The sequence below is a fragment of the Peromyscus maniculatus genome, chromosome 7 (assembly GCF_049852395.1).
Source record: "Peromyscus maniculatus bairdii isolate BWxNUB_F1_BW_parent chromosome 7, HU_Pman_BW_mat_3.1, whole genome shotgun sequence".
In the NCBI taxonomy this organism is placed as follows: domain Eukaryota; kingdom Metazoa; phylum Chordata; class Mammalia; order Rodentia; family Cricetidae; genus Peromyscus; species Peromyscus maniculatus.
Window position 1 is genome coordinate 107,613,110 of NC_134858.1, and position 16,764 is coordinate 107,629,873.

The 16,764-nt window shown below is 38.5% G+C and overlaps 1 protein-coding gene across 3 annotated transcripts in view; it reads left to right on the forward strand.

Moving 5' to 3' along the window:
• The window catches only part of Smarcc1 (SWI/SNF related BAF chromatin remodeling complex subunit C1), a 127,493-nt gene that overhangs the window by 48,428 nt on the left and 62,301 nt on the right, over positions 1-16,764 (forward strand). For all 3 annotated transcript variants that reach the window (XM_042281738.2, XM_042281739.2, XM_042281740.2), the window contains exons 14-18: positions 3,527-3,648; positions 7,201-7,272; positions 9,770-9,883; positions 11,551-11,704; positions 12,873-12,986. In XM_042281738.2, the coding sequence (XP_042137672.2) occupies positions 3,527-3,648; positions 7,201-7,272; positions 9,770-9,883; positions 11,551-11,704; positions 12,873-12,986 (576 nt within the window). The remainder of the gene's footprint in view (positions 1-3,526; positions 3,649-7,200; positions 7,273-9,769; positions 9,884-11,550; positions 11,705-12,872; positions 12,987-16,764) is intronic.

A 16,764-nucleotide genomic window follows, 5' to 3' on the forward strand; every position in this document is an offset into this window, starting at 1 on the left:
CATATGAGTCACAGGAAAAAAGACAGTTTTATTTTCTCCCATTGACCTAGCAACTTACAGATTCTTAACATTTTCTACCAATCACGTTTAAGATTATAGTTGAGCACATAAGAGCCCTCTTCTTAGATATTGCCTGAATTTAGCCTTTAGTTAATTCATTTCCCCATTGGTCACTTCCCTTTGGGGTTGCAAATGATAATTAACGGTTATTGCCTCCCTGTGTGATTCTTAGCACCCCTCCGTTTGACCCCAGAAGCCTGGCTTTGCACTGCTAAGGGAATACTGCTTGTAAGTGTATATATACCAGGAATTCCAGGGCATATGGAGGACAGAGAAGAGAAAAGAGAATGGAAGAACTAGATGGGTAAGAACTTGAGGAACAAACTGAGATGGGGAAGAAGTAGATTGAAGGGCTAGGAGAGAGTACTAGAGGGACGAGATGGAAGATGAGGAAAATCCAAATGGGGAAGAACAAGATGAAGAAGAACGAGATGAGGAGAGAGAAGGAGATGGGAGAGGAGATATGGGAAGGAACAAGATGGATGAGAACCTAGAAGGGCAGAACTAGATGAAGAAATTAAGATAGAACCTAGATGGGACTGTAGACAAGTGTAGAGAGAAATCAGGCTAGAAATGAGCTAAATATGAGAGCAGAATATAAGCTTGTAACTGACACAGAATAATAAATATATGGACTAAGGAGTTTCGTGTACATAGATTCATTTCTTCTCATCAAAGATTAATTATCAGCTGGTTGTAGATTCTTGATGGACCCTGGGAGGGGACTATTGAGGTGCTGGACCCCCTTAGTCCCCGATATGGCTCCTTTCGTAATGTGTCTTTTACTTAGGCTTAAGGACTTGATTTCTGATCCCCAGCTCCCACAGCCGGGTCTAGTGAGGAAGCAGCAGTGGGAATCTGTGCCCAGTGCTAGGAGATTTGAGGTGTAGAGACATGGAATCCACAGAGGACATGGAATCCACAGAGCTCATTACTCAACCAGCACAATCAGATCAGGGCACTCCAGCTCCATCCCTGGTGTATGAACTGGCTTTCTGGATCCCATTACCTATGGGCGGGCACATAACTCACCCCTGATAAAGCAGGGAAGGGCTTGGTTCTGCATCAGTGGAATGTACCAGGCTTAACTTTCCCCAGTAGGAGAACTTACCCTGTTGGAGGTGGGGATTGGGAAGGGGGATATGTGGTTGGTATGCATCCATGTGAACATTTACCTCATACACAGATGCATGTTTCAACAGGCAAACACATGAAAATGTGGTAATTTCCCCCGAACTTACTACATAGAACAGAGTGTTCTTAAACGTAAATTTCCCTTGCTTCTGCCTGTTGTTGGAGGTTGTTGCTCTTTTGGGGGGACCCTCTACCCAGCTCCCAAACAATCACATACAGGGGCTTATTCTTAATTATGAATGCCTGGCCTTAGCTTGGCTTAGTTTCTAGCCAGCTCTTCTTAACTTACCCTGTCTACCTTTTGCCCCTGGGCTTTTCCCTTTTTATTCCTAAATACCTTTCTTTGTTTCTTACTCTGTGGCTGGCTGTGTACCTGGGTGGCTGGCCCCTGGAGTCTTCCTCCTTTTTGATCTGTTTCTCCTCTCCTCCCCGATTTCTCTCTTTATTCTCTCTGCCTGCCAGCCCCACCTATTCTTTCTCCTGCCTTGCTTTTGGCCAATTCTTTATTAGACCATTGGGTGTTTTAGACAGGCACAGTAACACAGCTTCACAGAGTTAAACAAATGCAACATAAGCAAAAGTAACACACCTTAAAATAATATTCTACTACATCTGCCTCCTAAGTTTGGGATTAAAGGCGTGTGCCACCATACCTGACATCTGTAGAATGTAAGCCTATGTTAAACATGAATAGTCAATTGGAGGCTTTCAGATACTTCCTAAATGTTTGGCCTGTCTTCTTTAGAAATTGATTGTCGAGCATGGTGAGATGGTTCAGCCAATAAAAGCAGTTGCTGTACATTCTCCTGAACCCATGTAAAGGTTGAAAGAGAAAACCAGCTCCACAGTTACCCCTAACCTTCACATGCTCTCTACTCCCGATAATAATGAGAGAGAGAAAAAAATCTAATGTCCAAAATATCCAAGAAAGAAAATAAAGGGCAACAGTTCAAAGACTACCTACAAGATGTGAATGCCACATGTAATGTGTGATCTGTGGTCAGGTTTTCTCTGCAATATTAGTACAAGAAATTTCTGAGACAGGTGGACCATTGCATTTTAAACTGTATGATAGATATCTGGTCCAATAGGATTGGAACAGGGTCTCAGTATGTAACACAGGGTATGTGTGTGGTGTGTGTGCATGCAATTGTTAGAGAAAAAATTGAGTGTGTTGTGTCTCCCCACCCACCATGTGTGGCCTGAGGATAGTATCCCCAGTTGTCTTTGAACTCAGTGTGTAAACAAGGCTATTATCAAACTCACAGAGATCCTCTTGGCTCTGTCTCCCAAATGCTCGGGGATTAAATGTGTGTGCCACCACACTCAGCACAAAACTAATTTTTTTTTTAATTTATTTATTATGTATACAGTGTTCTGTCTGCATATACACTTGCAGGTCAGAAGAGGGCACCAGATCTCATTACAGATGGTTGTGAGCCACCATGTGGTTGCTGGGAATTGAACTCATGACCTCTGGAAGAACAGCCAGTGCTCTTAACCTCTGAGCCATCTCTCCAGCCCCCACAAAACTAATTTTTGGTAGTCAAGTGACTACTAGTATAGTCCCTTTAGCTGCACTTCTTAGGTTTCTGTTATGCTTGTAACTTAACTACTTATGTGCAGTTTTCTTTTCCGACAGAAATATTAAGTAGTTGCTATTGTAGCTCTTGGACCATTTTGAGGACTAAATGAGTTATTGTGTATAGGGCTATTAGTAGGTACTCTTGTTTACTGTTTGGAGTAGAAGCAGTCTTATCATTATGCTTTGTTAGTATCTTGATCCTTTTTGTAAATAATGTCAAAACTGGTAATTGATTTGTGATCATAAAACTGGATGAATAAAAAAAGCTATTGTGAAAGGCTTCAGAGACAACACAGCTCTTCCTGAGGACTCGGGTTTCACTGGCGACACTCAAAACTGTATAACTTTAGAGGGCCCAGTGCCCTCTTCTGGCTTCTGTAGACACTGCATGCAGTGGTACACAGACATGCCTGCCAGAATGCACTTAAGATAACAATTTAAAAAATTGAAAAGCTCTTGTGAAGAAAAGATTTGATATATGTATTAGTTCTTGATTATGAAATAGTGTTTCTTTTATTTGATTATCTTGTTATTAGGTAATTTGAGTGTTCTGTCATTTGAATAAAGGAAAAGTCTGCTGTCAGTCCACTGCTTTTCTCTCTTTTAAAGTAAGAAATGTCTGTATGAGAATGTTTTCCTGCTCCTTCACATTGGATCCAGTGTCGTCTTCATTTTGTTTGACCTAATACATGTGTGATTTGTCTGTAGTTTTCTCTCTGAACTAACTTCACTTTCATTTTTTTATAGGAAGATGAAGATCCTAACAAAGGTGATCCAGGACGGTCAGTTGACCCCGGTGAAGATAACGTGACAGAACAGACCAATCACATCATTATTCCCAGCTACGCATCTTGGTTTGATTATAACTGGTGAGTGGGATCTTTCCACCTGAGGGGTGGCAGCACTTGTTTTCGAACGGGGTTGTGTGGTTTTTCCCACTTCATACAGTCTCCAGTGAAGAAGATGGGCAGTTACTGTTTTGTTTTGAACATGTTCTTTCTTTGTGTTGTCCTGTGTTTCCTCTTTTAACTGTGAGTGGTTTTCACACTTTGGGTTGTGACCCCTTTGGGGGTTACATATCAGATATCCTGGATAGCAGATACTTACATTGCAGTTCACAACAGTAGCAACATTACAGTTAGGAAGTAGCAACAAAACAATTTTATGGTTGGGGTCACCACAACATGAGGAACAATAGTAAAGGGCTGCAGCATTAGGAAGGTTCAAAACCATAGCGCTATAGTGTCTTGTTTTGTAACCCTGGCCTTACTTTCTAATTTCTAGGATGAGTCTTAGTCTCTCTCTTGCCTTAGCCCATGTTTTACAACACTTGTTTTAAAATTGTTTAAAAACAATTTAAGAATGAAAGTTGTTTAAATATAAAGTTTAAAAAATACTTTTAAGATTTTTTCTTTTAATTATGTGTTTGCTCTATGAGTTTGTATATACATGCAAGTATAGATGGTCACAGATGACAAAAGAGGGCTTTGGCTCTCCTGCAGCTAGAGTTACAGGTGATTGTGAGCCACCTCACATGTTTGCTGAGAACTGACAAGGAAGTGTTCTTAACGGCTGAACATCTCTCCAGCCCCAGTTTTAAGCTTTAGATGATTTGTTGTTAGCTATAATGTTGCATGTTTGAGGCTTTGATCATTATAAAATACGTGATTTTAAAATATTAAGTATATAACCCCCAAAATATTCTTTCTGTCTTTTTGAGACTGAAATGCTGGTAGCTGGACCAGGAGGTCAACAACAACTTTTGAAATGAAAATAATTTAACCAGTAGGTTTTTAAAATGTAAACTGTTGCATGAAGAAGTTTGTGGCAACATTTCCTCATCATCTATGGTTCACGCCCACTCTGGTACCCTTGTGCATGCTTGTAGGAAACTAGTGTCCTACAGTGATTGATTGCTCTACATGCTATCACTTTCAGGCTGGTTTTTTGTTTTGTTTTGTTTTGAAATATATCCAAGCATAGACCTCCAAATAAATGCTACAGTGATGTTCAGTGATCTTCCTGTTATAGTCTCTTTGCTTAGATGGTTAATGGAGATGTAGTAACATCCCTGCTTTACAGGTGAGATGGATCTAAGTGTTCAGATTTGGTAGAAGAACTCAGTTCCTGATTCTACCTGTCCTGTCCTTGCCATTCTTTGTATACAGTAATAAGTGTGTTGCATTTCTCAACCTAAACAGTCAACAGTGTTCTGCATTTTTGATAAAGAACATGACTCGTGATTTACAAATAAAAATTGTGTTTCGCAAATAGAGAAATGTAAGTTATGTCAGAACTGAGTTGCCTGTTGAGTTTTAATTGCTAGTTGAAAAAGAGTAGTAGTATTTTTTCAAATGGAACTTGAAAAGTACATATACAGTATCAATTTTTCTTGAAATTGTTCTTTTAGAAGTTTTCTGATAATTCAGTTTTCACAATACCCTCAAATTCAATGTAAATATTAGATGATCCATGAGTAACTTTAGAAATAAGCATCCCTTAGTATCTGCAGAAGATTGATTCTATGGGCCACTGCTAAAAATGAAATCCTCAGATGCTCGTCTCTTGTAAAATGACATAGTATTTACGTATATTGTATGTACATCTTCCAGTATTCCATGAGCTACCTTTGTCATCACTGTGTTAACATACCTGAAAGAAGAAATTCAAGGGAGCCAAGGTTGATTGTGGCTCACTTCTTGAAAGGATATGTTATCCCATGGCAGGGAAACTTGGTTATATGAGGAAGTCATGGATCTTTCCAAAGCATGGCACAGTAAAGCCTGCAAGTTCTGCTTCCCAGGATCCTCTTCCACCTTTTAGGCCCCATTTTGTAAAAGTTATCCAACCCTCACAAGCAGCACCACTAGCTGGGGACCAACAATTCAAATGCCTGAGCTTTAAACCAGTCAAACATACTGCAATGTGGACTATTTATATCACCAATAGCAATATAAATGCTTATAAATAATGGCTACAACTGTATTATTGCTTAGAGAGTAATGAAGGGAAATGTCTGTATATATATGCTAGAGGCACAGATATGTTCACACGATGCTGTGGGTGGAACAGTGTTACTTTCCATGAGAGGCTTGCATTCTGTCACTGACTAATGTCCCATCCCCAATCCATTTATTTAATTGTTTCTTAAAGATTTATTATTTATTATGTATATAGTGTCTACCTGTTTGCCTGCATGTCAGAAGAGGGCACCAGAATTCCTAGGAATTGAACTCAATACCTCTGGAAGAACAGCCAGTGCTCCTAACCTGAGTCATCTCTCCAGCCCCTTTTTATTTTTACACTTGTTTATTTTGTGTTTCTTTGCTTGCTACAGCGTGAGAGTAGAGATCAGGGCAACTTGCTGGAATTCTTTTCTCCTGCCTCTGTATGTGTTCTGGTGAATGAAGGCATACTTGGGGGCAAGATCCTTTACCCACTGAGCCAGCTCTTTAGCGAACCCACCTCCCTTACATAATTTCACCATATGACATGGATGTAGGTGAAGAAAACAGAAGGACTAGCCAGCTTTGTTTTTAGATCATTGATTTGTTTTGTCACATGTAACTAATACTTGACTTGCCTCTTTAGAAAGCCTTCTTTGGAACTCATGTCATCACACACACCACACAGACTCAGACACACACACACATCAGTAGCAAAAGTCTGGATACACAGTTGATTCACATAGAGTTTGCTAGGCCTGATCATTTTTTCTTGGACTCTACACTCCTAAAAAATATTTTAAAATTATTGAATATCTTTATATATAGTTACTTAATAAGATCTGACAATCCTTGACAAATACTTTAGTTCATCACAGTTTCTGAGGGCTAAAAGACAATCTGGTGTTTAGGAGTCTGAATAGCTACTATAAATTCCAACTCTTGGCTGACTTCATTGTGTGGCCATTCTAACTAGTCTAATTTTTGTTAACCACTTCCCAAAGAAATCGTTTTATTTTGTGCCTTTTATTGTCATAATGTTATAAAAAGGAAGTAATAAAATTTGTACTTATTGCCTTCATAGTTTTTGTTGTTGTTGTTTTTGTTTTTGTTTTTGTTTTTTTTTTGAGGCTGGGCCTTGAGTTATACCCCAGGCTAACACCAGACTTTTGTCAATCATGACTGTCTATCAGTTATTGGTGTTGAAGACATGAGCCAGTATTCCCAGCAGAAGTTTTTCAATTAATTAAGAGAACAGAAACTACAGTATGTATTTGGGTAAGAAATGCAAAGCTTTTTAAATGTGTTATTTCCTGTTACATATAAAGGAAATTGTCCAGTCAAACTAATTTCAGCAAGAAGTCCTCAGTTTTTCAATTTATTAGTAGTTTTCCTTTGAAATTTGAATAATGCATAGCTCAAATATTAATTCTTTTTCAAAAAACAATTTCAATCTACTTACCTCTTTTCTTTCAGTATTCATGTGATTGAACGGCGTGCTCTTCCTGAGTTTTTTAATGGAAAAAATAAATCCAAGACTCCAGAAATGTGAGCCCAGTGTTTTATAGTACTTTTTATGTTCATAGCATGGATTTGTTGCTCTAGTTTTGTGTATCTGAGTGTTTTGTCTGCATGTGTGTTTATGTGTACCACCTATGTGCAGTGACTGTGATGGCCAGATGGGGCCCTGGGTCTCCTGAAGCTGGAGATTAAGAAGGTTATGAGCCAAAGCTGCAAGTGCTGTTAGCAGCTGAGCCCTCTCCCCGCCCCTCCTCATTCTAAAAATACAATTCTCACTCAAATAGTATATACCACTCAGAAATTATTCTTATTTTTGCACCATTTTAACTTAAAGGAACTTGTAGTTTTTCTTCTTCCTAAACTTCAGATTATATGTATATCGGTTCTAGCACTTAAATATTGAATCTAGTAAATGGTTTTAGTTGAGGTTTGTCATAATAGTTTTTAATTGTTTCTATCAGTGTTAGGATTTGCATGCGTTTACATATAATGGTCTGGTAGAGAATAGAATCTTTATCCCCATGCTAAGTTATTACTAATTACAAACATGTTATATAGGACCATTCAGCTGCATTTGAATTGAATTAAATTTCCTAAGGCATTTGCTTTTGCACTAGAATTAGAAAAAACTGAAGGAGGTTGCTTGTTAGGAAGTATATTTGTCTTTTTCTTTTGACCCATTGTCATGTATTTTCTGGAAATTTGTTTTTTTGTTGTTGTTTGTTTGCCCCCCCCCCCCACTTTTGTTTGTTTGAGATAGGGTCTTACTATGTAGACCAGGCCGGCCTAGAACTCACAGTTATTTGCCTTCCTTTGCTTCCTGAGTGCTGAGATCAAAGGCACACCTGGCCTGCTTCTTGAACTTATCTTTGAAATTAATCTACAGCTATCTTTTCTTGGAACATCACTGTATTTCGATTGCATGTGCATACTGCCGAAGTTAGATTGTCTTGTGGTCACCTGTTTTAGGGGAGAACTGACTTAAATTGTTTTTCATGTAAAATACATGGACCAACATAGACATCTTAACAATAATTGTATTCTGGTTGTATTTTTCTCTGTTAATTTGAGATTCAGTGCTTTGATGGCAGAGATAAGACTAACCTTCTATTTGACGTTACCAAGATTCAGATTGGGCTTTCAAAAAACATTGTTTTTTCCATGTTTTTAAGTATTTTGGGATTCATCACTTTGAAATTAGACTTTTCTATTTTAGCCTTTTTATCTTGTAAATTCATTCATGGTTGATCAATAGCCTTTTTGAACCGTTTGCCTTTTTGCTCTTATGTAGCTGCCATCTTGTGTTCTGAGACTTCATTTTGCTTGTATGCAAAACTTGTTGGTTAGAGCATGCAAAAACTTGTGCTAGCCTATACCTTTAATCCCAGCAGAGACAGGCGGACTCTGAGTTTACGGACAGTTAGGGCTACACAGAGAAACCCTGTCTTGAAACAAAACAAAACTTGTTGGTAGATTTCACAATGTAAGCTTAACATTCGTGATTTTTTTTTTTTTTTTTTTTTTTTTTTTTTTTTTTTTTTTTTTTGGTTTTTCGAGACAGGGTTTCTCTGTGTAGCTTTGCGCCTTTCCTGGAACTCACTTGGTAGCCCAGGCTGGCCTCGAACTCACAAAGATCCTCCTGGCTCTGCCTCCCGAGTGCTGGGATTAAAGGCGTGCGCCACCACCGCCCGGCAACATTCGTGATTTTTAAAAAGCATTTGTGGCAGAAGTACTGCAGTATACTGTGGAATTTTCTGTGACTTTTGTTTGTTTGTTTGTTTTTTGAGATAGGGTTTTTCCGTGTAGTTTTGGTGCCTGTCCTAGATCTCGCTCGATAAACCAGGCTGGCCTCTAACTCACAGATATCTGCCTGCCTCTGCCTCCCAAGTGCTGTAATTAAAGGTGTACACCACCGCCGCCTGGCCTTCTGTGACATTTAGTCTCAAATTTTCTTGGTTTTGGGTGCCCAGAATTTGATGTCTTTGGTGTTTGTCTGGCTAAGTCTCCCTTAATGGATTGCCGTGAGAAGGTAAATTGATGTGTCCAGAGACATGTCCTCACGTAGTGAGAGGGATCAGCCATTGAGAACATAGATCTGAGATGTGTTGAGTTCTGGTCTTTTCGCTTTCCAGCTTTCAGTCCAAGGCAGCTCTTCAGGTGCTCTCTGCTTCAGTTTCCTTTTGTGTGAATGGGATGGTGGATGGATCTTATTTTATAGAGAGAGTCTGGGTATTAGGTGAGCTACTTCACAGACAGTGTGCAGAACACTACTTAGTGACCACAGACTAGATGATATCAGTGTTATCTTTACTTCATGTGTTGGTATAATGTGCTATACATTGTTTTTGCTTCTTACTTATTAGAACTACTAATATTTTAGTGCAGCATCAGTGTTGTTGCTGTGGTTTAATATTGCTGTCTTTTTTTTTTTGCCTATGATTGTCAAATTTTAAGTTTTGGTATTTGGAATATTCTATCTGAAAGATACAAGTTGACCATAGGAATTTTGCCCTTGTTTTTTTAGATACTTGGCATATCGGAATTTTATGATTGACACATACCGTCTAAACCCCCAAGAATATTTAACCAGTACGGCTTGTCGAAGAAACCTGACTGGAGATGTGTGTGCTGTGATGAGGTAAATATTTGGTGTAGATCTTGTACTGTAGGTAGTTAGAGCTGCATTGCTGTTCTATGTCTAACCGATTTTGTATTCAATATTTTTGTTACTTCTGTTCACTTGTATCATGCATGCCAATTTGAGCTTGAAGTCCAGAGGAGGGCATCAACTCTCTTGGAGCTGGAGCTATAGGCAGTTAGGAGCAGCCAGACATGGGTGCTTGGAAACAAATTCAGGTTTTCTGAAAGACGTTGTCTATCTCTTGGCTTCATATCGGACCAGATTAACTAGATTCCTTCTTCATTGTACTCACAGGGATTCTGTGTTTTTAATATTCATTTTATTTTATTTTTTTTTGTTTTGATTTTTTTCGAAACAGGGTTTCCCTGTGTAGCTTTGGAGCCTATCCCGGAACTCTCTCTGTAGACCAGGCTGGCCTCGAACTCAACAGAGATCCACCTGGCTCTGCTTCCTGAGTGCTGGGATTAAAGGCGTGTACCACCACCGCCCAGCTAATACTCATTTTAATAATCTGTTCTTGGACTACCAGGCCACAAATCATGACAGAGAGATTTATTAATTATGAATGCTCAGCTTTAGCTTAGGCTTGTTTCTAGCTAGATTTAAAAAAAACCAAAACATAAAAAGTTAAATTAACCCATTTCCATTAATCTGTGTGCTACACTGAGGGTCGTTTATCCCCTCTGTGTACTGTCTATCCTGCTTTCCTGCTTCCTCTGTAGCTGGCTGCCTTACTTCTAGCTCGCTGGCCAGCTCCCCTTTTCTCTCTGCCTGCCAGCCCCATCTATCCTTCCTCTGCCTAGCTATTGGCCATTCACCTTTTTAGACCAGTCAGGTCCCTTAGGCAGACGAGGTAAAATAACAACACATCTTTACATAGTTAAACAATTATTCTGCAACAACAACAAATGCAACTTATCTTTATGTAGTTAAACAAATAATTTATTCTATGACACTGTTGCATAGTTTACGTCTTTTGTTTTATAGTCAAATCATGAAATGACCAGAGATTTGAGTGGGTAGTGTATATACCGTCCCAGAACAAAATTAAAATTTGGATTTCCTTCTCTGAATTTGGGTAGAGAATGAATTTTTCATCATGTGCCTACGTAAGCATTTGTTCTTTATTTTCTGTGAATAAAATTATTATTTGATTGCCATGATGGTAAATGCCTTCAATCCCAGCACTTAGAAAACAGGCATGCACCAAGTGGCAGTGGCACACACCTTTAATCCCAGCACTTGGGAGGCAGAGGCAAACGGATCTCTCTGAGTTCAAGGCCAGCCTGATCTACAGAGCGAATTCCAGGACAGGCTCAAAAGCTACACAGAGAAACTCTGTCTCAAAAAACCAAAAAAAGAAAACAGGCATATGGACCTTTGTACTTTCAAGGTCAGCCTGGTCCTTATAGTGAGGTGCCAGGGCTACATTGTAGTACTACCTCAAAAATAGAAAACAAAACAAACACCCACAATACAATTATTATTTGACATTTTACTCAGTTATGAGGTTGCATATTCACTCTCAAACAGCACCAAGATACTTGACTGCAGAGCAGGTTTTCTTTCTTCTATTTTTTTTTTTTTTTACAAGTTGCATGATTATGGGTTCTTTGAGGAGATTGACTGACTAGATTATAATGTACAGAACTTTTATCTTTCAGGGTTCATGCCTTCTTAGAGCAGTGGGGTCTTGTTAACTACCAAGTTGATCCAGAAAGTCGACCCATGGCGATGGGGCCTCCTCCTACTCCTCATTTCAATGTGTTAGCCGACACACCCTCAGGGCTCGTACCTCTGCATCTTCGGTCACCTCAGGTGAGTCGGGTCTAACAGCTCCTGAGGTCTGCCTGTCATTCCTGTCCTGTTTCAAAGCACTCGTTCTGGTTGATGGGAATACTTCTCTCAGTGCTGTTTCTTAGCTGATAGTTTATAGTTTTGGGATTGCATAGTTTGGTTTTCATTTTTCCAAATGTAAATGTTTAACTTTATAATAAGTATTGTGCCACCAATTCTGAGATGTTATACTATGAAATTACAAAATACAGGTTTTTTTTTATCCTTTTGCTATCGATGTCACTAGAAAATAAGCAGATAATACAGAAACTTAATATCAGTCTGTGTCTTGGAAATGTATGTTTTAAAACTTTTACTAATAATTTTACTAATGATGTCAGAAGTAGACATACAACATTTTGAAAAGACTAGTGTACCAAACAAACTATTAATAGTTGGTCATTTATACTGTATTTCCTCTTCATTGTGAAAGAATATATCATATTAGCAGATAAATTTCCCCTCTTCTCTGACTGAAGGGAGCACCGACAATACTTGTGTTTCCATGATGAGTTTATATTACCTGTTTACTGAAGGAGGTATTTTTACTGTTTTGGTTTTTTTTTTTTTTTTTTTTTGGTTTTTCGAGACAGGGTTTCTTTGTGTAGCTTTGCGCCTTTCCTGGAACTCACTTGGTAGACCAGGCTGGCCTCGAACTCACAGAGATCCGCCTGCCTCTGCCTCCCGAGTGCTGGGATTAAAGGCGTGCGCCACCACCGCCCAGCTTTGGTTTTTTTTGTTTTTGTAGAAACTCCACCCAAAGTGTTTTCCTTCTGTTTACTTCTTTTGTTTTGTCCTCTTTTTTGAGACAGGATCTCACTGTGTAGCTCTGACTGTCGTGGAACTCACAGAGATCCACCTGCTTCTGCCTCCTGAGTGCTGGGATTAAAGGTGTGTCACCACACTCAGCTGGTTAAAAGAGATTTAAGGGCCAATGTTAAGTGATTTTTAAAGACTAGAGAATGTTTATGAGCACAGGCTGCTCTTCCTGAGTCCCCAGGTGTCAGTTCCCATCACCCACGTGGTAGCTCACAACTGTCTGTAACTCCAGTCATAAAAACAAAAGAAAAAAAAAAAAAAACCCAACAATTTCTATCCCTTTGAATTTGACCTGTTTAAAACCGTCATTTTGTCATTTATCTCCCTCTAGGTCCCTGCTGCTCAGCAAATGTTAAATTTTCCCGAGAAGAATAAGGAAAAACCAATTGATTTGCAGAACTTTGGTCTTCGAACTGACATTTACTCCAAGAAAACACTGGCAAAGGTAAAGATTGTTTTGTAAACTGACATGGACCACCCACTCACATGTCTTGCATTTTAAGTCTCTGATAGCAGCCAACAAGCTCTCTACTGAGGTCTGATGCATTTCAGTAGTCACTTATATTATTAGATAGATATTTAAAAAGAACTAAGGATGGTATTTTTTGAGGATAATGCTGTTTGAAAAGTATATTAGAATGTATAGTAAGAATCAGGCATTAACACTGAGCTTCTCTAGTGATTCAGCGGATTATTCTGATTACAAAACAAGTTAATGAGCTTAAAGCCCTGTTTACTTACTGAACCAGTAAGAAAAAAAAAGCAACTGGATAATGGTGGAGAAAGGACAAAACAATAAGAACTCAGTGCAGGAGACATGTTGCCAGCAGTTAAAAGAATTAATTCCCTATCAGTGGAAGAGGAAAAAAGTAGAGGAATATTTAGGTGTCTTAGTTGGAGTCTCTTTCCATGACCATGGCAACTCTTTTTTTTTTTTTTTTTTAAGATTTATTTATTATGTATATAGGGAATGTTCGGCCTGCAGGTCAGAAGAGGGCACCAGATCTGATTCTAGATGGTTGTGAGCTACCATGTGGTTGCTGGGAATTGAACTCAGGACTTCTGGAAGAACAGACAGTGCTCTTAACATTCAGAGTGCCTTAGTGCCTCACAGTACTTGGCACCAAACCGACAACTTCAATTCAGATCTCCAGCACACAACATAAAAGCCAGATGTGGTAGCACCTTCTTGCAGCAAGATGGGAGGAGACAGAAGAAACCCTTTGAAGCTTGCAGGTCCAGTATCCTGGAGTAGGTAGCACTGAAGAATACAGTGAAAGGGACATTGTCAAAGCAAGGTGGAAGCTGAGGGCCACACCTGAGATGGCTCCCTGACCTCCACATACACACCCTCACAAATGAATACACACATACACAACTTATTCAAAAATAAGTAAATTTTTTTAAAGTGTGATATAAGCAAAATGAAGAGGGTAAATATGTGGGTAAGAAATGAAATTGAATTTAAATGAATAATAAAACTGATGGTTGCCAATGGTGATGGCTACACACGCCTTTAATCCCAGCACTCAGGAAGCAGAGGCAGGTGAATCTCCATGACTTCAAAGCCAGACTGGTCTACAGAATGAGTTCCAGGACAGCCAGAGCTGTCTGAAAAACAAACCAACAAACCTCAACTGATGGCTGATGCAACATCAATGATAGCAGTCTAAGGATAAATAACTAAAGTAATAAAAACTCATTTTGGAAATCTGTATTAAGTAATCAAGGGGGTAAAACAAGATGTTTAAAAGTGTAGAAATTGCCATTAGCATTGTGCAAAAAGCTATAGGAAGTTCATTCATCAGGATGAAGACCTGAGCCCAGATAGACTAAACCTGAGTCAGCAGTGGATCAGGCAGTACAGCATCCTAATCTGCCTACTTCTCTGAATAACTCAGAGAAGTGGAAGTTTTCACCTTCTTTACCTCTTCCTTTGTAGCATTTGTTTCCCTAACACTTTTGGCTAGTCCTTTAATTTGGGGTGTTTCACTTGCATGCATGCCTTTGTTCTGCTTTCATCATGCCTACAGCGTCCAGCAGAGGATACTAGATGCTCTGGAACTGAAGTTAGAAGATGGGTGTGAGCTATCATGTCGGTGTTGGGAATTAAAATAGTCCTCTGGACAAGCAACCAGTGCTCTTACTATTATGCTGTCTCTGCAACGCTGTTTATTTTTTTATGTGTGAGTGTTTGCCTGCATGTTCATGTGTTACATTTGTGTGGTTGCTGTGAAGTCCAGAAGAGGGTGTCATGTCAGATCAGGTCAAACTGGAGGTACAGGCACTTAAGAGCTGCCGTGTGAGTGCTGGAAGAATAATCCAGGTCTTTGGAAGAGCAGCTAGTTCTGTTAACCCCTGAGCCATCTTTCCAGCCGCTTCAGTTACAGTTTACCAAAGCTTTTTTATAACATACGTAATTGAATAAAGTGTACTTGAAACTCCAATCTATGAATCAGCACAGATTTATTTATTTATTTTGCCATTGAGCTTTTCACAAAGACCAAAGATCATTTAAAATAAAAGTAGTGTCAGTAAGTGTTTAGGTCCATTATGTGTGGATGTGAGTGACCACTTCCATATACAGCCCAAGAACAGAAGTAGAAATGGAAGTATAGTTTGTGGAAGTTCCTATATTTTATATGAAATACAAAAAGAATAATTGAAAGTAGACCGACAAATTGTAAATTAATGTTTTAAGTTCTAACATGGTTATTTAAAGTAGAATTAACTTGTAGCTAGTACATATATGTACAATAATAAAAACATAATCTTAAGTTGTTTATGGTGCCTAATGCTTGCAGTCTCAGCACTGAGGAGGATAAAGGCAAATTTGATAAAAGGCTAGGTATAACATAGTGAGTTTGAAGTCCCTTAGAACTCTAAAGCAAGAGAGTTTTTAAAAACAATAATAAAAAAATTTCTCAAACATAGAGGAATATAATACAAGAAGCATATTAGACTAGAAAATTGCAAGGATCACCCTAGAGACAACATACGCGGTGTGTGCTCTCAGGCCTTTAGCCCCCATGCTGGAAATTGAAATTGCCTCACAAATGCTAGGCAAGGGCCCCACTACTGAGTCCCATCTGCATAAGATGTTTTAGTTTTCATTTTTAAAAATTTAATATATGTATGTCTTACATGTATGTCTGTGCACCATTTGAATGCAGTAACGCTCTGAGTCCAGAAGATGGCATCAGATCCTCTGGAACTAGAGATTTGCAGATGGTTGTATGCCGCCATATGGGTGCTGATTATGGAACCTGGGTGCTTGGAAAAGCAGCCAGTGATCATAACTGTTGACCTATTTCTTTGGCCCTCCTCTTACATGTTTTTATTTCCTTGCATACGTTTTTTTTTTTTTAAACATACTTTTTAAGTTATTTATACTTGCATATAGTTTAGTTATCCACTGAAACAGCAAAAATTATCAAATTGGGTTAAGAATCATGACGGACAACAATATTTTCTTTTCCAGAAACTTGAGTCTTGAACGTAGACACAAACAAAAGTAAAACAAGGGAAGAAGATATACGTGCATACCTCAGAACTGGAGCAGTATATTGATGTTAGCATAAACAGTCATGCAGTTATTTAAACACATCTCCTAGTATAAAAGGCTATAATTGAAAAGGCTTGATACTTTCAGATTCCACATCTATATGTACGTACAACATATACATACATATATGTCCATATAGACTATTTTTAATAGAATAGCATAGAAATATATAAACAAAAATTGAAGGAATGAGAAATAGTCGATCCTAGAATGGCCTTACATCTAAACCTGTGTCAGTAGGTAGTTAAAGGTATTCCTCAGAACAACACTCTAGATTAAGATTCCATTGGTTAAATTCTAGCAAACCCCAAAGAAATAATTAGTGTTCATCGTCTTCCAGAAATCAAAAACATGAAGAGAAAGTGCCTAAAGATAAACATAGATATCCAATTATTGATAGACATGTAACTAGTGTCCTTGAACATGAAAACAAAAATTCAGAAACAGTCGTAAAATCTTTGGTAAAATTGACAAAATACAAGTAACTCAAATGTTTATAATAATATAATTTTTGGTTTGTTCAATAGTGTAAAAAATAAAAGAAACATTTCACTTATTTTCATACAAACTGTATGATCAAGACAAAATTTATTGCCCAAACTTGTCATAATTGTTCAGACTTGTTATTCCAGCATCCAGCATTCAGCAGGCAGATTAC